Source organism: Lacerta agilis, chromosome 12 (genome assembly GCF_009819535.1).
Source record: "Lacerta agilis isolate rLacAgi1 chromosome 12, rLacAgi1.pri, whole genome shotgun sequence".
Taxonomy (NCBI): Eukaryota; Metazoa; Chordata; class Lepidosauria; order Squamata; family Lacertidae; genus Lacerta; species Lacerta agilis.
In genome coordinates, this window is record NC_046323.1 from 23,495,173 (window position 1) to 23,521,567 (window position 26,395).

Sequence of the window (26,395 nt, forward strand, 5' to 3'; positions counted from 1 at the left end):
CACACATGTGCGCACACACACAGACAACATTTAGAAAATAAAAATGGTTACTACTTACTTCTTTATAGGTCATCTTAAAATGTATTTGTGATAGGTTCTAGGCAGTCAAAAATACATTCTTCATACATCATACAATTAACATGAGTACTAGCTTAGATGAGTACTAGCTTAGATGGCTTTACTGAAGAGTTTAACAAATTAATTGAATATGATTTTTTTATCATTCATATATTAAAATTATATCTTTCCCTCCCACCCAAAGGAGCCAGAACAGCATGATAGGACTATCAGTGGCTATTAGCCATGGTCATTTCTTTCTTTTATAAGAAGTTTTGTAAATTTTCAGTGTATAAACACAATTACATAGAGTTTCCCTCCCATCCCAACTTACACCCCCCCTTTCCCCCAGGACAGATCAGTCTATTAAGTTCTGCCAAATCCAGTTTGTGATTCCAGTGGATGCCATTTTTCGGGATTATCAATTGAATATTTTATAAGAGCATGCCTTTAATAAGGTCAGTGGAATTATCAGTGGAATGTTTTATAAAAGGATGCCAAATTTTAATAAAGTCATCTGTCTCTTATATTGTTCAATCCAATGAGATATAAGCAGAGGTTCCATTCCTTTCTGTGCTACTAGTATGCATGCCGCCACCAGAAGAAAAGTGGTTACCGTAATTATTTGTAACAGACGTCCAGTTGCTCTTCTCTGAAAATGGTTAATAGCCCCAAACTTGGGGTACATTCTACATGTTGACCCCGTGATATGGCTTATGTCCATAAGTACACTCTGCTAGAAGGGCTGTACATGGTCACATGCCCACCACATGTGGAATGTTGTACCTATCCTGTTGCAGCCTCTCCAGCACTGGGGTGGGAGTGTTTTGCTGATGTAGCTATATCCTAATGGTGTCAGATGCCATCGATGTAGTAATTTAAATGTGTTCTCTCATATGCGAGTTGACACTGATTTAAAAGGTTTTTTAGCCCACAAATTATTCCAGTGCACCACCTCAATTTTTATACCTACCGGTAGGTTAGATTCCCATTGTCGTTTTATAGAATTATGTTGTCCAATTGTTAACTCATTAATTATTTTGTGAAGTGTAGATGCTTTTTTATGTTCGTTTGTATCTAAAATTAAATTTTCAAATGATGCTAGGGGTTTTGTAGAATGTGCTTTAATTGTCATTTCTTTAAGAGGCTCGCGACCCAAAGGCTTTAGACTCTGGGTGTTGTCACAATACCTTGAAAAAGAAAGATACCAACAGAATAGTGAAAATGGATCTGGACCTGGGTGATATACAGATTGCAGCTCATTCAAGAAAAAAAACAATGTGTAATATTGGACAAATCATGTTATGGCCTCTGTTTTCTTCCAGCTGGAAACTGTAAAATATAATTATGATCCCTTGTCATGGGGGAGTGCTCTCATTTCTGAGGATAAATGAAGAATTATTATATTATACAATACAGTACTATATTGAATTAGAATAATTCCCCAGGCTGCTGATCTAGGTTGGATTTGGGAAATTGTGATGTTTTACTATGCAATTTACTTCCATTGTTTCTTCTGTTTTTGGAAGATGGCTAAAACCACCTTGAACCCACCTTTTTGTATAAATATACAAATAGCTATATGTTAATGCAACTCATCCAGAGCTCCTCCCAGTGGAGGTGTTGCCCCACCAACCTCAGTCAGCTGTCAGCCCAGCCCCTGCCTGCCTGCCTGGATTGTGCTATAAAATACAGTAGTACCTTGGTTTTCGAACGTCTCCGTTAACGAACATTTCGGTTTTCAAATGTTGTAAACCCAGAAGGAAATGGTTTGGTTTTCGAACATACCTCGGAAGTCAAACATGCCCACGCAGCTTCCGCTGAATGTAAGATCCTGAGGCCTAACTGTTGGCTATTGAGTTTTCGGTTTTCAAATGTTTCAGAACTCGAACTGTCTTCCGGAACGGATTACATTCGAAAACTGAGGCAGCACTGTATTGTTATAGGATGCAAATGTATGTGTGAGGTAGAACATAGAGGGACAGTTTAAAAGTCGCGAGATGAAGTGTTAGTCCCTTTTAGAGGAAAAAAAAGTCGAACAAGAAGATCTGCTGCATGGCAGAATAAATTTATTTAAAATTCAGATGAAGACTATAGATGGAATCCTGTTTATATTTAATCAAACCAAGTTGCACCCTTAGAGCTGTTTCTGCAGAGCTTTGCTCACAGCTGAATGAATCATTTGCAATGTGTAATTTGTGGTGAATTTAGTTTCCTTTGTGGAAACATCCGTCAGCAGAAAATTTACAGATGTGGTTCAAAAGCACTTAAAATGGCATTCTATTTCCTCTGTAACATCATGTTACACCAGTTATTCCATGTTGCTGCTCTAAAGGGAAGCTTGGAAACTGTTGGCTGTTTCCTTAGATGTTCATTGTATGCAGTTATCAATACAGAACCTAGGCTTGGTATCTTAGAATTACGGGGCTGGAAAGGTCTCTGATTCCTTCAGATTCATTCTGCATGTTGTGGCAAGGTCAGGTCCCCTTCAGGTTATATTGCAGAACAGTGTTCCAGATAATGAAAATGAGTTAGATAAGCTACACATCGACAGCAAAATCATTGCGGCCTCAACTCCAGTTATGGTAATCAACTTTGGCTGTGAAACAAATTGCATTGGCAGAATCTCTTTTTTTTTATAGAAGAAAACTTCTTATGGACTCCAGCCAACATCCTTAATCTTTCACACAGTAATGTTCCAGAGAAAGGGGCAAACCCCAAGATCTTAAGGTCCAGGCATTCTTTTTTCAGTTTGAAATTATTAGGCTGATTGCAAAAGAGGGTTCTGATGATAGATTAATATGCCAATTTTTGGATGGTTATATAGAGTTTGTGTTAATGCATTTTCTTCTTCTGAATTTTCCATCATTTTCACTATAATTATATGTAGCGCCTTTAAAATTCAGTCTGTTCACATGTTACTGCGATACCTGTAAGCACATAATGTGCTTTCATGGACCTGCTCTTGCCACACACACCCAGATTAAACTGGGCATGAAAGAAGCCTGCCTTAGCCAAAAAAATGTGTTGTGCCCCCCCCGACTCATCACTGCAGAGAGAGAGAGAGAGAGAAAGAGAGAGCGCACGCTGGGGAGGTATGCATGTAGGGCCCCCAACTGTTTTTGTGGTTTGTAAAATTATTATTGTTGTTATTGTTATTATTAAGTTAAATTTGTATACCACGCTGAAGATCACAGGGCGAGTCGTAAGATAAAAATACAAATTAAAAACATAAAATACATAATAAAAGTAAAATGAACCAATAGCCCCCCTCCCACAGGCCATAGAATGTTAATCAGCCAAACACCTGTTTGAAGAGAAATTATTTGGCCTGGCTTCTAAAGATATGTAATGAATATCTTTTCAAAATACAGTGGTACCTTGGAAGTTGAACAGAATCCGTTCTGGAAGTCTGTTCAACTTCCAAAACTTTTATAAACCAAGGTGTGGCTTCCGATTGGCTGCAGAAGCCGCGGGACACTCACTTCTGGGTTTGCGGCATTCGGGAACCAAAACATTTGCCTTGCAAGGCGTTCGGGATCCAAGGGGTACGACTGTACTATGATGACGATGAAGGCCCCAGGCGAGTCTCCTTGGGGAGAGCATTCCACAAATGGGGAACCACTGCAGAAAAGGCCCGCTCCCATATTGCTACCCTCCAGCTCTCTCATGATCGCAGTGTCCAGGTCAATTCATATGGGGAGAGTGAGGTATTTAAACCTTGAGCTATTTAAGGCTTTATAGATAAAAAATGTTACATTGAATTGGGCCCGGAAACAAATTGGCAGTCTGTGCAGTCGTGCCAGGGTCAGTGTAATGTGCTCAAGCTTTCTTTGTCCCAGTGAGCAACCTGGCCTCGGAATTCTGCACCAGCTGGAGTTTCCAAACCATCTTCAGAGGCAACCCTACATATAACACATTGCAGTGACCTAATCTAGAGGTTACCAGAGCAATATACCCATGGGCCCAAAACTGTTGGTGACCACTGGCTTCCTTTGTTCTATACTTCATCTGAAGCAGGAAGTCACATGTCTTCCTCATGGGCATGACAGCTAAACTCCAGAACACCATGAACAGTTCAGGGAAAGTGGTCTGTAAGAAGGAAGGGAAGCCATAGTCTATAGAGCAATGAATTATCTCCTCTCTGTCATCCCCTTCCAGTTAAACTGTTCTGCAGTGATATTGTGGTAAGAAATTATTTATTTCTTTGGTAGCAAATGATTTTGAGTTATGTAATTATGGATACACTGCTTTTTGTTTGTTTATTGTGGAATAGCGGATGTATCTATTTTCATGATTATAAAAATTATTTATGAGTAGATATTAAAATACAATTATAATAGCTTATGATACTTCCAGAAAGGCAAATTGCTCATCAAGATAGACCAGTTTACTAAGCAATGTCCTGTAATAGTAACCTAACATGTCAAGTGTTGAAATACTTCTCAGGGAATTGAAACTAATTGAGAAATGGTTTAGTGAGCTTTAGTCTAGTCTGCTCCTCGACATTATTGCAATTCAGTAATTAGACATTATTTACTTCAAGTTATTTCATTTTATTTACTGCCTAGTGTTCATAAAGTGTGTTCTTTGTACAGTATATTGAAAGGTCAGATGTTTTGAGCTTTTAATTTTACACAGAAAACATACTGAGGAAATATTCTAAGGGACAATGTGATATGGGTGACGAATTATGATATGCAAGCTGCTACTTGATATATTTGTTTCGAGGGGATTTTTCTGGCAACATCTCTACTCTCCTACGAAACATAACTTCCTAATATGCGTAATGCTTCAAAACAATACAAAGCCTTTTGAGAGAGGGAACAGCGGAGCAACTGGGAACAGTAGGACTAAGTCCAGACTAGCACAAATGCCCCAGGAAACGCTGTTGCAGACAATTCTGATTCCTGATAACTCTGGTTTCCTGGTAACTGAGGTTATCAGGGACCAGTTTAGCTCTCACTGGACAAACTCCAACCTGGAGGCCATAGAGTTTGGAGGCCATAGGTCGCAGCTTGTAGTTTGGAGAAAGCTAAATCTCAAGCCCAGGTTCAGACAGCAGCAGAGTTTAGCTAAATCTCAAGCCCAGGTTCAGACAGGGCAGAGCAAAGCAGCTGCAATCTCCCACCAGAGCCCACGTGATTACACATTCATGCTAAGCCATTCCTTGACTTAGCACAATGTGCGAGCCAGACCACTGGCTCCAAAAAGCTGCTTAACTGTCACTAAGATGGAAATTTGCTGCAGCCAGGCAAGAGGCTGAATGGAGGAAGTGTGGCTTGAATGCAGTTAGAAGGTAGCCTGTGTTATGTCTGAGAATAAAATATAGGGCTCTTTAATTGTCTGAAAGCACTTCTAGGTGTTCCAAAATTTTATTTTCATCTGTAGCTGTCGTTTTTGTGGCTTTAATGGGAATGCACAAGCGTGAAGTTGCTCTTTACAACTGTATTTTGTGAATAAATACCTGTGTGATCTAAAATCTTGTAGGAATGCTTGCATCGTCTACACAGTTACAAACTGAGCCTGATCTGTAAATCTGTTTCCGAATTCAATGGCTCTCTCAACCATTGTATTTTAAGAATGAACTATGGGAGTGTTATTTCAGGGAATGAGGTAGTTGATTCCTTAAACAAGTTTACAACGAAACAAATTGTGAAAATCTCTATTCATGTTGCCCTTCAAAGAGTAGAGAATGGATAATGCCCTTTAGCTTACCAGTTGTGTTCAGCGTTTTACATTGAAAGAGTGTATTTGTTACATTTGTGAAGACAATAGGGTCCATAAACAAAAAACTGCACAACTTAAAACTGGCTCAAAACTATGGGACAAAAATTAAGCTTATAGGAGAAAAGATAATAGGATATTCTATCTATTTATTTTTATTTTGAATTACATTAAGAGATTAGTAAGTCAAAAACGTAAGAAATTAGTGTCTTACAGGCTTTCTGCTCCCAAAACATGCTATGCAAATAATTGCAAGTTTCAGAATTAATTATCCTTTAAATATTACTTAGATAAAATGTGGGATTTGGCCATAATGGTAAAACTAACCATTTATATAGGGACAAAAGAGTGCAGACCAGACAGTAGTGAAATAACTTCAGTCGTTCAGTCGTGTCCGACTCTTCGTGACCCCATGGACCAGAGCACGCCAGGCACACCTATCCTTCACTGCCTCTCGCAATTTGGCCAAACTCATGTTAGTAGCTTCAAGAACACTGTCCAACCATCTCATCCTCTGTCGTCCCCTTCTCCTTGTGCCCTCCATCTTTCCCAACATCAGGGTCTTTTCTAGGGAGTCTTCTCTTCTCATGAGGTGGCCAAAGTACTGGAGCCTCAACTTCAGACTTCATAGTATACTGGAATCTTTTCATTGAATAGTATAAAATAATTTACTAAATCCAAATATAGTTTGTTTTTAATAGTTTTGCATCAATTGAGAGATTAGTAAATGAGCTCCTGGCCCTCAGGGAACAGGATTTATCCTTGAGGCCAAGGTGGTTGACCTGGAGAAGCATGCTGCCTTTGGGGATACTGTATTTCGGTGTGTCCCACTTCCAGGATGATAGCTTCCCTGCTGTCATGGAGAATGTGTGTCTTGGGGAAGAAGGTCATCACTCTGAGAGAAGGAGGAAGTGATTCTTAAGAAGGGACCCATTCCTTGTGTGATGAGTAGTTATCCTCTCATGCCAAGGATAGTCCTCCAGAAGGTTTTAGGGTATGTGATGGGTCTGCAGACCACAGTATTTGCTTGCTTGGTGAGAAAGTTGTGGGTGTCGCCCCTCAGCTTGATAGCCTGGTTGATATGTGTTGGGGAAAAGACACTGATTATGGTGCAGTTTGGCACCAATGACACTGGAAAATGTAGCTGTGATATTCTGGAAGCAAAATATAGGCTTCTAGGTTGTATATTGAAAGATGGCTTTCTGGGGGATGCTGCTGGTTCCACATGCAGTGCCAACTAGAATGGTACAGCTGTGTAGTCTCACTGAGTGGATAAGACAATGATGCCAGTTGGTGGGGGTTGGATGTGGTAGGCACTGGGGAACATTTGGAGATAAGCTGGGCCTGCACAAAAGGGATAGGTTGAGATGACCATAAGAGGAGCATGCTATCTCTGCAGTACGGACTACTGGAGATGCCTCTCCCTGCCTTTCCTTGAGAGCATTTACAATCAGCATTCTGAATGAGGGTCGCTCCCATTCATTGGAAGAGAACATTCCCTTGTCTTTTAGAATGGTGATTAGGAAATCCTGAATGTTAAACCTCCTGAGGTCTTATTATCCAGTCAATTTCACGCATGCATGTAGAGTTCAGTGAAAATGAGAATGTGCAAATGATGCAGAAATTGGACCCATGGAGTTTCATACTTCTAACATGAAGCTCTTTCTATCTAAAGCATGATTGGCTTTTGATTCTTTAAACTAGAAAACTCTGCTTTGAAATCAGTGGGATTCAAGAGGCTGCCAGAATAATAGAAGCTTTGGATATTTTGCCTATTATCTCTTTTTTTAAAACATTTCAGCTGGTAAAAAGACAATGCTAGATGATTTTTAATGCTTGGCATTATATATAGAAGATGTTTCCATATTTCAGGTATTAATCGCACCAGCATTTGAAAATTGCATTTGATTTCATTTTGATTATTCATTGACCATACCCAAGTACCTGCTTCACAGCAGGAAATTACATATCAGTCACAAGCCTATTAAATCCTTTGTCTTAGGGCTGTCAGACATTATAAATTTCAACTGATGAATTGTCCGACTTTTAACTAGTTAAATTCAAATACCTACACAGACTGTGAAATCACAGAAATGTTGAGGATACTAAAGGGCAAGTTCAGTTATTTTTCCAATTTGGGATCAAATAAAAGCCACTAATTGTTATTAGAAAGCAAACTTTAATATTTCTGTGTCCTTCACATATCCCTTGTGGATAAAGCCCTAACAGCTGGGTACCAGATTATCATCCCCTATAGGATTTCACTCAGGTTTTTAATATGTTGTAAGAAAGGCCTTTCTGTCCTTTCCCCCACCAACGTCTGAAGTGCATTTGGTAGGGATTTGGTGACTGAGCCATGGCTCTGAGCCCTGGTTGGTGATCTTCCAATGAGAAATATATTTTTATTTATGCAGTCTGTGTACATACAGTAGTTACTTTATATATGTTGGATACTACAAATGTTCCTATAATAAATTTCCTTTTCTTTTAAAGACACAAGTTGCAAATTATTTGTCCTTTTGCTGTCTACATTTTGGGTATTCCAAGCTACAAAACTAAGAACCACAGACTGAATATGTCAAACAATTCAACTTTTGGGTGTTTGATTTGGGTTATAAAGGGTAAAGGGGACCCCTGACCATTAGGTCCAGTCGGGTCCGACTCTGGGGTTGCGGTGCTCATCTCGCGTTACTGGCTGAGGGAGCTGGCATACAGCTTCCAGGTCATGTGGCCAGCATGACTAAGCTGCTTCTGGTGAACCAGAGCAGTGCACGGAAATGCCGTTTACCTTCCCGCTAGAGCGGTACCTATTTATCTACTTGCACTTTGACGTGCTTTCGAACTGCTAGGTGGGCAGGAGCTGGGACTGAGCAATGGGAGCTCACCCCGTCGCAGGGATTTGAACTGCCGGCCTTCTGATCAGCAAGCCCTAGGCTCTGTGGTTTAACCCACAGAGCATTATGTAATTGTGATTATTTCTAACCCCTGGGCATACATATCCCCTGGTACAGGGATGGAGGTGTAAGAAACAGAAATGAGACAAGTTCCCCCACTGATGGACCACAATTCTAACCCAGAAACCTTTTAGTTTATGAGTCTTTAGCAAACTAATCAGTGATCCAGTTCAGTGATATGGGATGAGCTTAGAAACACAGTGTTTTCGATATTGAGTGATCTTCCATACTTATTGCCACTTTATTCCTGTCATGTTTTGAGTATTAGCTATGATATCATGCCTACCCAACCTTTTAGTTGTACTGTGATTTTTTAAGGGTTTTTTTTTTTGCAACTTTCTTTGCAGAGACTCTTCTAGATGACTTCCTTCTCACATACACAGTCTTCATGACAACAGATGATTTGTGTCAAGCTCTGCTAAGGCAATATCCTTCACTGGTGCATTAATTTAATATTCCCTAACCCCCTTTACATTAGCTTTTAAATATGAGTCGAGGAGGACCAAGCGAACCTTCTTCATTTCTTAAATCTGAGATTTAATGTTTCCTTGGTTGTGGGTTCCTTAACTTGGTATACTTATTGTGCTAAAAACCATCAAGGGAAGGAAGAAATTATAGATGTTTCTTGCAGAAAACGAAAAGTATTGCACTTGGTGTCTCAGTGGACTTCACTTTACAAAGACTGGTTACATGAAGATGAGCATCTAAAGCAATTTCTGAAGGTATGTCCACACAGCTGCATTTCAACACTATATGATAATGTCATTGATATATGCTTGTAAATTGAGAAACAGATGGGAAGTGAACTTATTAAATGCAAAGACAACTTTACAAATACATACTAATTATTTAAGGGCATTGCTTTCTCTCTAAGCATGGGTGGTGGATCTATTGTATGTGTGGCATGGCATGCATTGTAGGATTTATGTTGCATCTTTACCATATCAGGTGAATTTGCCTAGCCAGTCCCTCACTTCTGTCTGCCTACCCCATGTCACCTTGCTGCGTAATGGAGAAGCCTGGAAAGATAAACCTACCAAGGCACTGGGGTGAAGCTGTACAATACTGAAGTGTGCACTTCACTTGATTGCTACCACTCAAACTCTGGACTTGATTTGTGGCATATTTGCCACTAAGGTTCACCGCTACTTTTCTAAGATCATAATCATCACTCTGCCTCACGACTACCATTTGACTCTAGCCCTGTTCTCTCTGTTGGAGAGTTGATATTAAAGGGAAATATCATGACTAAGATATGCAGCTTTTTTGATCAGAATGCATGAGGTGGTCTATTTTTTGTGATCTTTTATAGGTTTTGTAAGTGTTTCAGCATTATTGAAGCATTAGTGACATTTATGACAATTGTACCACCTTTCAAATAAAATTGATCATCCCATTGTTGGGGTATCTGTTTGGAAATACATTATTAAAGGAGTTAAGAGAAGGCTACGTGGGGGGAGAATCTTTCTTTTGAAAAAGAACCATCTGTATGCACATTGTAGTAAGGGAGAGTGAGAGAGAGTGACCAAGACTCCTGCTGAGCTGGGGCTGCCCAGCACTTTATGCTAAAACAAGCACAGAACCTCAAACCTAACATGGGGAAGGACTGTAGATTAGTGGCAGGTCATCTGCTTTGCACACAGAAGATCCCAGGTTCAGTACCCAGCATCTCTAGGCAGAGCTGGGTGAGAATCCTGGAGGAGCACTGCAAATCTATGTACACAATACCAACTCAGATGGTTCAATAGTCTGACTCAGTATAAGACAGCTTCCTATGTTTCTATTGCTGTTTTGTTTTATTAAAGGCTTATAAATTTAAAGAGATAAGATCCTGAGATTTGAAATTCATTACTACATTCTAGACAGTATAAGTACAGTCTACTATTCGTTAGTATTGCAGTTTACTTTCGATTGTTGGGCGGCAGAGCTGTGATGAATCTAGTATTACGCCAAGGAGAGAGATGCTTGAAAGCTTATGGCAGGCTTTAAGTAACATCCTGAAATGTCACTTTAGAATGTTTGCACTGACTAATGAGAGTTGACACTTTTAACACCGTTACTTAGGAAGGAAGGGTACGGAGACTGCCTCTTAAGGCATCAGCTATCGTTGACTGGTGGATGTGTTTTAAACAAATTATGCACAGAGAGATTTTAGGTTGAAAGCATTTGTGCAGTTTTGCTTTAACAAGCTAACAACTGATTTCCTGAAAGGTCTGGTATGATGTTTTGTACTTTAGCCATCAGATCAATTTGATTGATTGATTCTTTCTGTGCGTTTCCCCCCCCCTCTCAACTACTCCTCGCTTTCAAGACAATATACAGGAATGTGTTAGACGATGTCTACGAATATCCTGTGCTTGAGAAAGACCTGAAGGAATTTCAAAAATTGCTGGGAATGCATCGTCGTCAGTAAGTTGTTGCTTTGCTTTTTAAGGCCTTTAGCAGAGTTATAATTAGTTTTCAGTTGGCTATTTATGCTTTTGTTAGTTGAGTGAAGTGAGGCCAGAAGCAGCGTAAGTGTCATTCCATGCATTTAATATTTGTTCAGGCAAGCTCTGCTTTTCTACAGCTACAAAGAAATAATTTGATACGACATGTTTGACACATACATACAGCGTTAGCAGAAATAGAGTAAATCTGATTCCATCACACTAATTCATCCTTCTACTATGACTTGTATTGTAAACAGAAGATGTGTAGCTAGTTGTTACATTAACATGCCTTTAATATTTGCACCAGTGAGGGAATTGTATTTAAGAATTTAGACAACAGAACTCATTGCACACCCACTCACTGTGCTCTTTGGCCGACTACTGTCCCAAACTCAGGCACAGCTGGCAGCGGACCAGAGTGAAGACTCTTCCACTCTGGTCTGTCCCCCAAGCACCGCACACACACCCCAGCTTGCCCAGGATTGGACCATTTGAATTTAATGGATGGTGGGCTATCCCACCATCCTAAGCAGCTGGCCAGGGGAATTCCCCAACAACCAGACCATGAGAGAGTGCTCACCCCCTCCCCGGAATTGAGAGGCCTCTCTGATGGGCCGCAACTGCCACCCACCTTGTGTCTGGGTAAGCGGCCATTATTGATTTCTCTATATGGGTAGAACCTTTGAGGTGGTGGCCAATCCTTATCGTTTTTTAAGTCTGTTGTGGTCACACCTGATTTCCTGTAATTTTCAAAATACATGACGAGTGAATGAAATTGTTTCACAGTTTAATAAGTAGAGGAAAATGGCGCTCAAATTGATGACATGGAATGTTCGGGGATTGAACCAGAGACCGAAGAGACGCAGAGTTTTTTATAGTTTGGAGAAGAAGAATTTGGATATAATATGCTTACAGGAGACCCACATAGTTCGACGGCATAGAAGACTACTACAAAATAAAAAATTAGGCCAAGAGTTCCTATCATCGGACAAAGTCAAGAAGAGAGGAGTTGTAATTTATGTTAAAGAAAAATATAGCCCAAGACAGTTATTTAAAGATGAAGAAGGGAGATACATCGCTGTTGAAATTAAAGTACAAGGCGAAAAAAATTTGATTCTGGGACTTTATGCACCAAACGATGGAAAGTCAATTTTTTACAAAAACATACATGATCTGCTGTTGGACTATTTGGACTACAAAATAGTTTGCCTTGGAGATTTTAATGGTGCAGTTTCCACATTAATGGACAGATCACAAAGAACTAAACTAACAAATGATGGGAAACTTCCAAAGACTTTTTTCGAAATGGTGGACAATTTGAATTTGGCGGATGCCTGGAGGTTAAGAAATCCCACCGAAACAGAGGCAACTTATTTCAGTGAACCGCAGAAGTCATGGTCGAGAATAGATTACATTTGGATTTCGAATGAATTGGCACCGAAAATACAAAAAGCAGAAATCGGCCCAAAGACATATTCGGACCACAACCCTGTACAAGTAAAATTAAAAATGGTTTCCAAGGATTCCTTCAGATGGAGAATGGATGATGCTTTGATGAGAGACACCAAGCTGGTAGAAAGAGCAGTAAAAAAGATAAAAGAGTATTTTCAAATCAATCTAAATTCAGAAGTGGAAAAAAGAACTGTGTGGGATGCAAGCAAAGCGGTAATGAGAGGGTTCCTCATAAGTGAAAAAGCAAAAAAGAAGAAACAACAAAATGCGGAAATGGAGAGATTGCTGAAATTGATCAAAGTTAAAGAAAAAGAATTAAGAGGACACCCTAAATGTCAAAAAACACAAAAAGAAATCAAATACTTGCAATCCCAGTATGCCAAAATTATGAATCAAGACATTGAATGGAAAATTAAAATGATGAAACAGAGGACATTTGAATCAGCAAATAAATGTGGAAAGCTACTAGCCTGGCAGTTAAAGAAAAGACAGAAAGCAAATATCATCAGCAATTTAGTAGTAAATGGAAAAAATGTGGAGAATCCAGAGGAAATCAGATGGTGTTTTCAAAGATTCTACAAACAACTGTACAAGGAGGAGAAGATAGAAGAATCAGAGATAGACCGATTTCTGGAAAAAAATGGATTGCAAAAAGTCCCAGAGGATAAACTAACAACGCTCAACCACCCGATATCGACTCAAGAAATAGAGGAGGCAATTAACAACATGCAGCTAGGGAAGGCCCCAGGACCAGATGGATTGACTGCAAAGTACTATAAGACTTTGAAAGATTGGCTATCACAGCCCTTGAAAGAAGTTTGCAACAAAATACTAGAAGGAGATAGGGCGCCAGAGACTTGGAAAGAAGCCTTTATCACACTGATTCCAAAACCAGAGACAGATAAGACTTTAATGAAAAATTATCATCCAATTTCTCTTTTGAATGTGGATTATAAAATTTTTGCGAATGTCATGGCTACAAGATTAAAAAGAGTGCTGAAAGATTACATTCATAAAGACCAAGCAGGTTTTTTACCAGGAAGACAAATAAATAACAACACAAGAATTATTGTGAATATTTTAGAAAAACTGGAAAAAAACATAAACACAGATGCAGCACTAATGTTTATAGATGCGGAGAAAGCCTTTGACAATATCTCATGGACATTTATGAAGAAGAATTTGGAAAAGATGGCAGTTGGACAAAGATTCTTAAATGGCATCAATGCCATTTATACAGAACAAAAAGCAAAAATTATAGTAAACAGTGTGATATCGGAGGAAATCGAAGTTGAGAAAGGAACAAGACAAGGGTGCCCTATCTCCCCTTTATTATTTATTACGGTCCTGGAGGTCCTCCTAAATATGATAAGAATGGAGAAACAGATAAAAGGAATAAGGGTGGGGGAGAAGGAATACAAACTACGCGCCTTTGCGGATGATTTGATGTTATCCCTACAAGAACCGGATAGCAGTGTCCCCAAAGCTTTGGAATTAATTGAATCGTTTGGACGTGTAGCTGGCTTCAAACTTAATAAACAGAAAACCAAAATATTGACAAAAAACATGAACTCAGAACAGATACAAAAACTACAAGACCATACTGGCCTCAACTTTGTTAAGAATGTAAAATATCTAGGTATTAACCTTACAGCAAAAAATCTGAACCTGTACAAGGACAATTATGAAAAATTGTGGACAGAGATAAAGAAAGATTTAGAGATTTGGACAAGATTGAAACTCTCATTGATGGGCAGAATAGCTGCCATTAAAATGAATGTACTGCCAAGGATGCTGTTTTTATTTCAAGCCATTCCAATAGTGGATAAATTGGATTGTTTCAAAATATGGCAAAGGGACCTATCGAAATTTATATGGCAGGGAAAAAAGCCTAGAATTAAATTCAAGATCTTAACAGACTCTAAAGAGAGAGGAGGCTTTGCCCTGCCAGATTTAAAGATTTATTTTGAAGCAGCGGCCTTTTGCTGGTTAAAGGATTGGTTTAAATTGGAAAATGTTGACGTGTTGGACTTGGAAGGCTTTGATAACATGTTCGGATGGCATGCTTATCTTTGGTACGAAAAGGCAAAAGTTCACAAGACCTTCAAGAACCATATAATTAGGAAAGCCCTGTATCAGGTTTGGATGAGATATAAAGACTTGTTAGAGAGAAAAACTCCTAGATGGCTCTCACCTGTGGAGGCCAAGGCATATAAGAGACCTAACATGTCTGCAAGATGGTTAAAATATGCAGATATATTGCAGCAAGAAGGCGAGTCGATTAAGCTGAAAAGCTATGATCAAGTAAAAAGCGAAGTCGCCGACTGGCTGCAATATCATCAGATTTATGAGATATTTAAAGCAGACAAGAAAATTGGTTTTCAAATGGAAAAATCAAAACTGGAAACAGAACTGATAGAACCGAACTCTAAAAACCTTTCCAAGATGTATAATTTGTTGCTAGAGTGGCATACGAAAGATGAATTGGTTAAATCGACAATGATAGATTGGGCAAAAGATGTGGGCCATAACATCATGATGGATGACTGGGAGAAATTGTGGAAGAAAGGTATCCAATTTACAGCTTGTAATAGTTTAAGAGAAAATATAATGAAAATGCTTTATAGATGGTATCTAACACCAGTTAAGATAGCTAAGATGAACCCTACAATGTCTGATGTGTGTTGGAAATGTAAATCTACGAAAGGTACCTTTTATCATATGTGGTGGTCGTGCCCAGGGGTAAATGCTTTCTGGGATAAGATTTATAACGAGTTAAAGAAGGTAATGAAGATTACCTTTAGTAAGAAACCAGAGGCATTTCTCTTGAGCATGACCAATGAAGAGATACCCAGTCAGGACAGAGTGTTCTTTATGTATGCCACAACAGCTGCTAGAATTTTATTGGCAAGAAACTGGAAAGGTGAAGAGATCCCAACAGTAGAAGAATGGCAGATGAAGCTAATGGACTATATGGAACTCGCCGAACTGACCGCGAGAATCCGAGACCAGAGGGAGGAGAAGGTGTCGCAAGATTGGAAGAAATTCAAGGAATATTTAGTTAAATGTGTAAAATTGAATATTTGAGCAGAATTAGCTAGCAGAATTGGCTTTAGCATGATTATGTTAGATAAAAGAATGCAGAAGTTTAGATGTGAATGTTAAGAATGTGTAAGAGTATATAAAGATAAAGAGTCAAAGTGAGAAATTATATTTGTTTAATTAATTTTAAGTTTAGTGAGAGACAAGATTAAGATTAATGGAAAAAGATACAAAGCTACCCAATTTAAATATATTAGTTTTGAATGCAGGAGGGGGAACGAGGGAAGTCTAAAAGTGTGTAAAGAAGAAAGAATTAATAAGAAGATAGAGATAGGTGTATGTTTAGTGAGGTATTTGTGTTTTTATGTTTATTGTTATTGTTATTATTGTTTATTGTATGTTGTTTATCATGTATTTTTGTATTTTCTTTTGTTCATATATGGAAAATAATAAAATCTTTATAAAAAAAAAGAAATTGTTTCACAGTTTAAAGCAAGTAATTGCCCAACAATGGTTGACAGTGTATTCCTGGTTACTTCTGTATTTTCCTGTTAGCTGTGCTAGTGGTTCTGAAACTTTTGCACATTGCAGCCTTCTTCCTTTTTTCAGACATCCTGCATTCCTTTCAATTTTTTGACTGCGGTTACACCATATCCTAAAGCAGCTGACAAAATTGTGGACCTAAGTTGGAGATTTAAGCACAAATAACTGTGGGGGGGGGGGTTCTTACAGGAGTGTAAGCTAACTACATTTGACTCCTACATTAAGACATGCACTATGTTATATGATGCACAATAATTAAATGTATATAATTGTCGAAAGACTGGATGTTAAGCATTGCCAAAGAACTTACTTGTGAACTTACTAGCTGAAGATGCGCTACGTATAGATTTCAAATAAACTTTTAATTCCTGCATTGCTGGTTTGCACAGAATGCTGATCCATTTGGCTTTTAGGTGTGCAATGTTAAGATCTGCAGTTTTGTAAGAAAATTTCCATAGGAAAATAAGCACTTAAATCTTGTAAAATTATTTCTTGTCATATGGAACAAGGTGCTAGTTAATGACAAGCACTTCTGCATTACATATAGTTGAGGTCAGTTGGAGCATCATGACTTCTCAATAAACTGCAAGCTTATATCTGCACAGGTCCTGTTGAATTCAGTAGGACTTATTTGCAGGTAATACTACACTTGTTCCTTGGGCATAGCTTTTAATACCCTCTTCTCTTTGCTCTTGTTAACGGCAAAGATCTGGATAATATCAACAGTTAGTTTTTGAATAGAGAGACTAATGTCTTGTCTTTTTGTTTCAGCACTGTAGATGAATATTCACCTCACAGAAAGGTAATGCATATAATTGGTTACTGGTGTGTGCCATTCTTTTTTAAACTGTCTAGTTCTTTCAATCAATAATGGCAAATGGGCCATTAAATATGCTGTCCTGTACAGGTAGCATTGCTAAAAGCATTTGTTCTTGACAGTTCACCTCTGCTTCTAGCCATGCAAGCTAAGCTAAATTCACTCTGGCATTATTAGTGTTTAACTAGTCTGTTCTGAGATGCCAGAATTCAGCAAAAGCCAGTCAGCATGTCCTTGCCTGCTTCAAGTTAGACAGGTCTGAAATGGAGCAGATTTCAGCAAGCAAATCTGGAAGAGATACTGATTGCAAATGTCAGGGGGCTCTGTTGGAATAGAGGGTGTTGTGTAGTGTGTGTGGGAGACAGACATACAGACACACACACACGAAAATGTTACCCAAAAAATTAGGCCAGACTGTATTGCTGTGGAAATGTGATGTTGTGGTCAAGGAATTCACTATATTAAAGCTTAGGGGTATAATACTCTTCAAAATATGACCGTGGAAGCATAGAAAGCAGAAAATAAGATTGTGCTGAAATTTATTACAAAACCTTCTTGCAGTTATTCTCAGTATTCTTTCAAATTTGTACTACTTCCACTTGTCCAAAACGACAGCTCCCAGTTTATTTAGCCAAAACAGGGTGGGTGGATTTCCTGTTCCTTTTTCTTTCTTTTTTAAAACCGCCCAACCATTTGCGGTCAAATTTATTTTGAATGTTTCAATAACTGCATTTTGTTCATTGCTCTTTTCTTCCACCTCCCTCCCTCATAGCATAAAGCCATTTTACATCATTTCAGTCTCAAGGAGAACTGGCTCCAGAACAGAGGGACTGTGAATGAAACAGAGGAAGGTAAGCATAATGGATGTGGAGCAAAGGAAACAAAGAGGATGTCATTATACTATATTTCTGCATATATGTTGGAAATAAAGAACCATTTTCAACGACAAAGGTAAAACCACTCAAAACACCATAGAGCTATGAGTTGAGAAACACCCAATGCAGTGAAAATAGTGTTTAGTCTTTTGTCAAATATGGCTCCCTTCCTACAAAAATGTAAAGTGTCAACTGCTACATTAAATTTTCTCCCAGCATCTATAAGAAGGATAAAAATCACATGATGGAGGTGAAAATATATAATAGTTTGAAAAATAAATTGAATATTGAGATCATTTCAGGTATCTAGATTTCAACTTTTCAGGTGAAATGCCTTAAGAGTTTAATATTAACTCAGGTAAAGATGAAACCTGAGTTGCCAAATTATATGTTTGGTCTTTAACATGATTGATTGGGTAACCTGTGGCCCTCCAAATGTCCCATCATTCCTGACCATTAATTATGTTGACTAGAGCTGATAGGACAACCCTCATCAGCATGGGCATTGGCAGGAATTGACTGAGTGGTTACACAGCCTGGGTAGCTAAACCTGACCTCTGAAAAAGTTGTATTCCTTCATTGGTTGTCAATTGGTAGACCTGCTCTCCATCTAGTGGTGGATCTGGTGCCGCTGCAGTGGGAAGGTAAATGGAATTTCCATGCACTCTGGCACTCGTCACAGTGTCCTGTTGCACCATAAGCAGTTTAGTGGTGCTGGCTACATGATCCGGAAAGCTGTGGTCAAACACCGGCTCCCTCAGCCTGAAAAGTGATAGTCAACTTTGACTGGACTTAACCATCCAGGGGTCACCTTTGTTGCCAGTATAGTATTTTAAAGGTAAAGGGACCCCTGACCATTAGGTCCAGTCATGTCCGACTCTGGGGTTGCGGCACTCATCTTGCTTTACTGGCCGAGGGAGCCGGCGTACAGCTTCTGGGTCATGTGGCCAGCATGACTAAGCCGCTTCTGGCGAACCAGAGCAGCGCACGGAAACACCGTTTACCTTACCACCAGAGCGATACCTATTTATCTACTTGCACCTTGACATGCTTTCGAACTGCTAGGTGGGCAGGAGCAGGGACCGAGCAACGGGAGCTCACCCCATCGCAGGGATTCGAACCGCCGACCTTCTGACCAGCAAGCCCTAGGCTCTGTGGTTTAACCCACAGCACCACCCGCGTCCCACATGCAAATTGTGACTTGGTTTTGGTCTGGAAGCAGTGTTGGGTTTTTTTGTCCTTGCATTTTTCTCTGAAGAGAAAATGTGCCTGTAGGTCCATGTGGCAGCAGCTGTGGCTTCAGCTGTCGAGGAATGACTGTCAAACCAGATGTTAACCAAAGCATCCCAGCAATTTGGAGATGTTGCACCCTTCAGTGAAATCTGCTTCTGTCTGTTGATTGAATTATTTCCCCTCTTTTCACAGTTTTTTGTCGTGTGTATATAACAGAACATTCTTATGTCAGCGTAAAAACTAAAGTATCCACTTCAGCTCAAGAGATCTTGAAAATTGTAGCAGAAAAGCTCCAGCATTCACAGGAAGACTTGGCTCTGGTGGCTCTTTCATTCTCTGGGGGTAAATTATTTTCAGCTATCAGTAGACCCAGTTTTATTCTCCTTCATTTTCTGTATCTTATCTATAAAGAGAGGGCTGGCACTTTCTAGTGCAAGGATAGGGCTGTTCCCCTATGGGTCCACAGCTGGATGACCATAGTTACAATAAGAAGCTACTTAGCAGAGAGGAGTTTCCATGGCAACTGCTAATTCTTTGGTACTGTTGGATAATGTATTTCCACATCGGGTCTGGATTGCAAAGGAGTGTTCTCGTGTTCAGAAACATGTTATAAGGTTTGCCATTAAGAGATAAATCTCCCAGTTCATAATTTAAGCTAACCTGAGAGGTAGCTGTAAAAAGGGAAGTGACTGTGAAAGAGATATTTCCCCTTTGGACTAGTTGAAGTGTATTTGTACATGGAGGAAAGGGGGAGAAAACTGAAAAATATGACTTCTGGAAAAAATGTATGTTTTGTGAGACAATGTAAGTAATGGGGTTTCCCCCCCTCAGTTTTAAAAGACCCCTGCCTAGAGTCCACACATCATTGTGAGAAATAAGTTTTCATATTTAATCTTTTTTTAAAAAAAACCAAGGCCCAATTACCTGCCCCTTTGGTGGGGGGAAATTAGACTACTGCTGTTGATCTGTTTGACCAGCCAGGCTTTGGTATTTTACAGTAGGATTTTAGAGTCCCTGGAAATATGCTTAATTTTGTTACATCGTAATATTATATGAGGAAAATGCATAGAAAATGGTTAAACTGAAAATGTGATGGGGTTTATCAAAAGGCGACTGAGTGGATTTATTACACAGTGTAGATTCAAAGGTGCTCCTCTAATGTACATCTGTGTGCCCGACACATATAGACTTCTCTGTTTTAACGTGTTTGCTATTTACTGTTTTCCGCCCATATTAATGAGAGACTTTTGCTGCATAAGCCTCGCAGCAGTAGGTCAAGAGCCCATTCAGTTCAGGGATGTAAAGACAGGAGACGGAAAGCAACAGGAGCAATGGGAGTTTCATTTATCATCTGCCAGTAGGGAAGTAGTAGTAAGTGAATAAGATTGGGCTGGTAGATAAATTCCTAGAGAAACTACTCTTAGTGGTTTCAGAAGCATATATATGTACTTACTATAGATACAGTGAATTCTGACTGTAAGAATGCATTTTGTTCAGCAAAATATGTCAATATTTCTGTTTTTCTTCTATACTAAAGAAAAGCATGAATTACAACCAAATGACCTGGCAATCTCCAAATCCCTTGAATCGTCGTCTCGTATGTTCATATTTCGGAAGAATCTGACAGATACTCTGGTAAGGTTGTGTGTACACGGTTCCAATTTTTTCTGGTTTCCCTCAATACCCAAAGTAGCTGTGAGTTTTAAGGTTGTACTAAAAACCATGCTAGGTATCTTTATTAGGCCAACCAAAATGTCCCAAAATAACGTACAAGCTTTTGAGTTCCCCAGAACTCTTCATTGGACTAGAATAAAGCATTGGAAGGGAGAGAGAGAGAAAAGAGCTGGTGGTGGAGCCTTGAGTCTACACCAGCTGAGAGTCTTGAGAAGGTAGTAAACAGCCAAATGAGGCTCTGTCTAATGTGCTGGCTTCATCTAATGTGTTTTCTTTGTATGGCTGTAAAAAGCGTTTAAATTGCACAGTTAAATCCCGTGGACTTCGCATCACAGTAATATTTTTACACAACCTTTACAGCCAGGAAAACATAATAATAATAATAATAATAATAATAATAATAATAATAATAATAATAATAATAATAATAATAATAATAGAAAATGAGATTAATTATTTTTACCAAAGCTTTATAGAGATATGTTTTATCTATACTGTGAATTTTGTTTTAAGTGACACCTGCACTACATGCATTTTAAGACGGGTAATTCAGTCAAATGGAAACTGGCATTTCTCATTGAGGGAGAGGACATTCATACTAACTGCTTTGGTGTTGTATACAAGCCTTTCTCTTAGAAGAAAATATCACCCATATGCTGTGTATACCTGCTAGGAGTTTGGTGTCATATCAACTTAAGAACTAATAGATAACAGCTTTGGTTTTACTCGCTTTAGAAAAACAGAAGCAATCTAAATGTGCACAAGTAGCATCCAATCTCACCTTTAAGGGACAGCTGTTTCATTTTCTATTTTAAAAATGTCTTCATGTCCAGTGTGTCTAGAATCAATCATTTTTCATTGTATATTTTTTTTTAATGAAGTCTTTTATCATGGATTCTGAATGGAACCATGTTTGGCACTCGTACTATAAAATATAATGCATTTGTTTTCTGTTGAACATAATAAAACATTTTACTTGGAACACAAACCTTGCTGGTGTAGAAATTCAGTTCATAGGCCAAACACATTTGAGATGTTGGTTTCAGTATAGCTCTGTTCAGGCATTATTAGGAATGACAGGATCTGTCTGTTTTTTAAAAATTATAATTTACTTTATTGAAAACCACATTAAGACATACAAACAAAAAATATACAAATAAACAAATAAGCAAACAAAACACCCTGTATTACTTCGATCTTTGATATTTCTTCCTGTTTTACTTATCTCTCCCCCCTTGCCCTCCCCCCCTTCCTCCCTGCTTCCCTCACCTATATGCAATCTTGTTGGTCTTATATTATCATATTCTACTGTGTTATTTATTTTTCCTTAATATACCCATTCTTTTCATAATATTATTCATTCACCTTGCGATATATACAGGATCTGTCCCTTTTTGTTCTCTCGGTTTCTAATTTTTCCATTCTTAAATTCAGCTCTCCACATTTTGCAGCAATTTGGGATTTTTTTATTTTAATCCTCATGAAAATTCATTAGCATAATAATAATAATAACAGCCACAATAATAACAACAACAACCATAATAACAATAATTTCATTATTTATACCTTGTGCATCTGGTTGGGTTTCCCCAGCCACTATGGGCGGCTCACAGCATATATAAAAACACAGTAAAACAACATATTAGTGTGAATTTCTCCTAATAAACACTTTCAAACTACAGTTTTGACTAAAACACACATTTCTGCAAGCAATTTCTCCTAATACAATGCATTTTTGCATGTTATTTTCACTAATACACACACACACATATATACATATACATACACACACACACACTTACACTTTCCCAGTATATATATTTGCATCTTTGTAAACATTGTTTGGCTGACGAAGTTCAAAATTGCAAATTATTAACAATCAATCAGTCAAATTATATATATATATATATATATATATATATATATATATATATATATATATATGCAATTTCAGAGGATAGTTGTTTCAATTATCATATTTCAGAAAGTGCAAAATTGATCAATTCGTCTTTAAATGCGTACTCCATCTCCCCCCCTTCCTCAGGCATTATGTTTTAGTCGTAAGTATTAGTGGTGGCACAGGGCATAGGGCCATGTGTACCGGTTCTGTCCCCATTGCCTGCATAAGCACTCTTTCTACCCACTCAGCTTCCAACCTTTGTGGCTAGAGTGGAAACATCTGAAGGTGAATATTTACCTGCTTTCACTTCAGTGAAAGCAGGTAAATATATAACCCCTGTATGATTGGAAACACTGTGTCCGATCACACTGATGTTCCCATGAGCATTCAGGTGAGCATGAGTAGAAGTCCCCTTCAGATGTTCCTTATTCAACATGGGAAAACAGAGAGGGCATAATATGTGTGGCCTGACATCACTTACCTGTGTTTGTGTTTTCTGCACAAACTTTATGCCTGAACTAGGCTTATGGTTTTCTGTGATATGTTTTGGTTGGGTTTTGTGTGTTTGTGTTTGTGTAATTGTGGTAGAGTTGCCTAATGCAATAAGAATGCATTGATCTCCTTAGTATTGAAAGCTAATTCAGTCTTAGAGCCCATAATTCTTTCAAGACAAACAGTTTAGACAAGGTACTGAAAAAAACATTGCTTTATGGTCAAGGTTTCAATTATGTATGCTTGTTCAGGAACTATTTCCATCTGTTATTGATTTAGAACCCTTTTGCTGAAAATGAGGAAGCCCAGCAAAGGTCAGTGAGAATTCTGGGAATTAACACGTGGGACCTTGCTTTGGAATTAACAAATTTTGACTGGAGTCTCTTCAACTTGGTTCATGAGGTAAGGTGCAATGGATGGAAATGCTTGCTGTAATCAGTGCTCAGTTCTCCAGTTTGGGCTGTTTTCAACCAAATGTTTGCTCATGTAATGCCTTCTTCTGGGTATCTCATAGTATGCAACTTTCTGTGACCGATACAAGGGCAGGATACAAATGTGTTAAACTTGGAACCAAAATTAATGTGCATAAGTAAAATGCAAAGTGTCTCTCATTGCTTAATGGAGCTAATTTTTGCTGCCACCCATATTAATTTTTAAAATCTAAATTACTTGAGACTTTGAGGAACTAAAAAGAACAGAGTTCATCAGGCTGTCATTAGTTCTCAGACTGAAACCTATAGCAGCAATTAGTGGATGCCAAGTTGGAAACAAACCGTTCTTGCATTTTTCATAACTATGTCCAGGAGGATAATTGCTGAAAATCTCACAAGATTACTTGAAATTCTGGACTCTTTCTGAACTGCTTGAGGTTTGTTCATAAATTATTAAAAGGAGTTGTCTGGCCAAGTATCAACAGTTACACTTTTCAGAATGGTTAAATTCTCATTTGCATTTTTTAAATGCCTAATTACTCTTTTAACTGTCTTCCAGCAAGAGCTGATATACTTCACCTTCAGCAGAAAGGGCAATGGGGAGAACACTGTGAATCTTAGTCTTCTGCTTCAAAGATGCAATGAAGTTCAACTCTGGGTTGCTACAGAAATACTCCTTTGCAACCAGCTCTGTAAACGTGTACAGCTAGTGAAAAAGTTCATTAAAATTGCTTCTCAGTAAGTTTCAACCAATGTGAATGTTGAATTCACATTCAGTCTTTTAAAACTGTACTTAAGGATAATGAAATGATAGAAAGGTGTGTTGCTGTGCCATGAATTTGACTAGTACTTTGTGATGTGCATTTAAAATACTACACAAGGCAAGGACAGACTATTTTGTCTTAAAACACACACACACACACACACACACACAAATTTAATAATGTGAGCTTTTCATAGCTGAGATGCAGCTAGGACAGCAATAGTACAGATTGTTCAGACTATAGTGGAAGATAATAATAATAATAATAATAATAATAATAATAATAATAATAATAATAATAATAATATAAATTGGCGGGTATTAGAAGTCACCCCAGAACTGGCCCTACTGAACATCTTCCAATAATAATGCCCACTTACATTATAAAGAGCTCATAACCCACCTCAGTAGCCAGAAGCATCATAACCAGACGCTGGAAATAATTGTTAGGAGTAAACATGGACCAGTAGTAACAAATTGTATGGGAAATGGCCTTACTAGAAAAGCTAACCAATAGACTGAAACTGATACGGGGACAAATGGAGGAAGACACTTTCACTCCAGTATGGTTCCCCTTCATCACAAACATAGCCCAACAAGAATCCGCTGACAGCATATGAGTTGGTCTCTAAGATGCTACTGGAAGGAATTTTTTGTATTTTTTATTTTGTTTTGACTACGGCACACCAACACGGCTACCTACCTGTAACTAGCATGTGAATCGATATAGCTAACTTGACCCAAAAATCCACTCCTTCACAGTCTCACACACATAAACAAATATCACTACAGCCAGCCAACCAACCACACCCTAGGCCACCCCTCAACCTCTCTCACCACCAAGGAAAGATAACAAGTGAATAGAAAGAGAACCTATACAAGTGGCTCTGACGCAAAACCCCACACATACACTAAGTACAGTGGTACCTCAGGTTACATACGCTTCAGGTTAGATACACTTCAGGTTACATACTCTGCTAACCCAGAAATAACGCTTCAGGTTAAGAACAGAAATCGTGCTCTTGCTCTGGTGGCGCAGCAGCTGTGGGAGGTCCCATTAGCTAAAGTGGTGCTTCAGGTTAAGAGCAGTTGCGTGTTGAGGTCCCCAACCACCCTCCAGTAAATAACTCACACCGGAAACATTAATTTTGGTTTGGTTTTTGGAATAATTTTTGGCCACAACTTTATTAAAATACAAGATATGTGAGTGGTTGCGTAGGCATTGGTTTAGACTATCTGACCCACTGGGGACAGAACTGACGACAGTCAGTAAGGGAAAGCAAATTGGGGAGAGAATAGGAGCTGGGGGGGTCAGACACTACGACTCTCCCCAAATGCTCCCAGGGGCTCTTGCGTGGCCCTGGCCCCCGACCGGGGGATACGGACAAAAGCATTGCAAGCCCCTGGATTCCTTTAACGGAATTCCCACGCAGCAGCAGCAGCAATTGGAGGGGCAGACACAGCCAATCATTACCCCTCCAGCAACGAACACGAAACCAATGCCTAACCGCCAACCTTACAAGTTGTGACTAATTGCTACGCAGTAGGCGAAAACCAGAGGGCACGAGCCAATCAGCCAACTGGAAAAATTCCTACCAGGCCCCTGCACCAATGGCAGATGACCCCATGACAGGCATAGCAAGGTCAACGCAGAGGCCTAAAACGAGGGAGGGGAGGGCGGGCGATCCGTTGCAAGCAGCAAAGAGAAATAATACAGGGCGTGCCAAGGATTTAAATCCAGTAACTGTCCATCTACCAAAATTGCAACGTTAATTTCTCCCCAACAACAAATAATGCCCCAATCAAAACAGCGACTAACTCAGAACCAACCCACACTGGAACGGTGGATTTTCTGGCCCCCACCGCAACCCGTGCTCTCTAGGAAGGAGAACAAGCATTTCAGGTTAAGAACGGACCTCCGGAACGAATTAAGTACGTAACCAGAGGTACTACTGTAGAAGAATAGAAACATTCCCACCCTGCCCCACCTTCCACCCCTGTTT

General features: G+C 39.0%; 1 protein-coding gene across 1 annotated transcript in view; it reads left to right on the forward strand.

Annotated features, from left to right (window-relative positions):
* Positions 1-26,395, forward strand: part of RAPGEF5 (Rap guanine nucleotide exchange factor 5) — a 59,070-nt gene that overhangs the window by 20,548 nt on the left and 12,127 nt on the right. Inside the window, exons 2-10 of the mRNA XM_033164926.1 lie at positions 9,086-9,164; positions 9,316-9,460; positions 11,050-11,147; positions 16,979-17,009; positions 17,797-17,875; positions 19,325-19,474; positions 20,670-20,767; positions 23,478-23,600; positions 24,189-24,367. Coding sequence (XP_033020817.1) covers positions 9,086-9,164; positions 9,316-9,460; positions 11,050-11,147; positions 16,979-17,009; positions 17,797-17,875; positions 19,325-19,474; positions 20,670-20,767; positions 23,478-23,600; positions 24,189-24,367 — 982 coding nt within the window. The remainder of the gene's footprint in view (positions 1-9,085; positions 9,165-9,315; positions 9,461-11,049; positions 11,148-16,978; positions 17,010-17,796; positions 17,876-19,324; positions 19,475-20,669; positions 20,768-23,477; positions 23,601-24,188; positions 24,368-26,395) is intronic.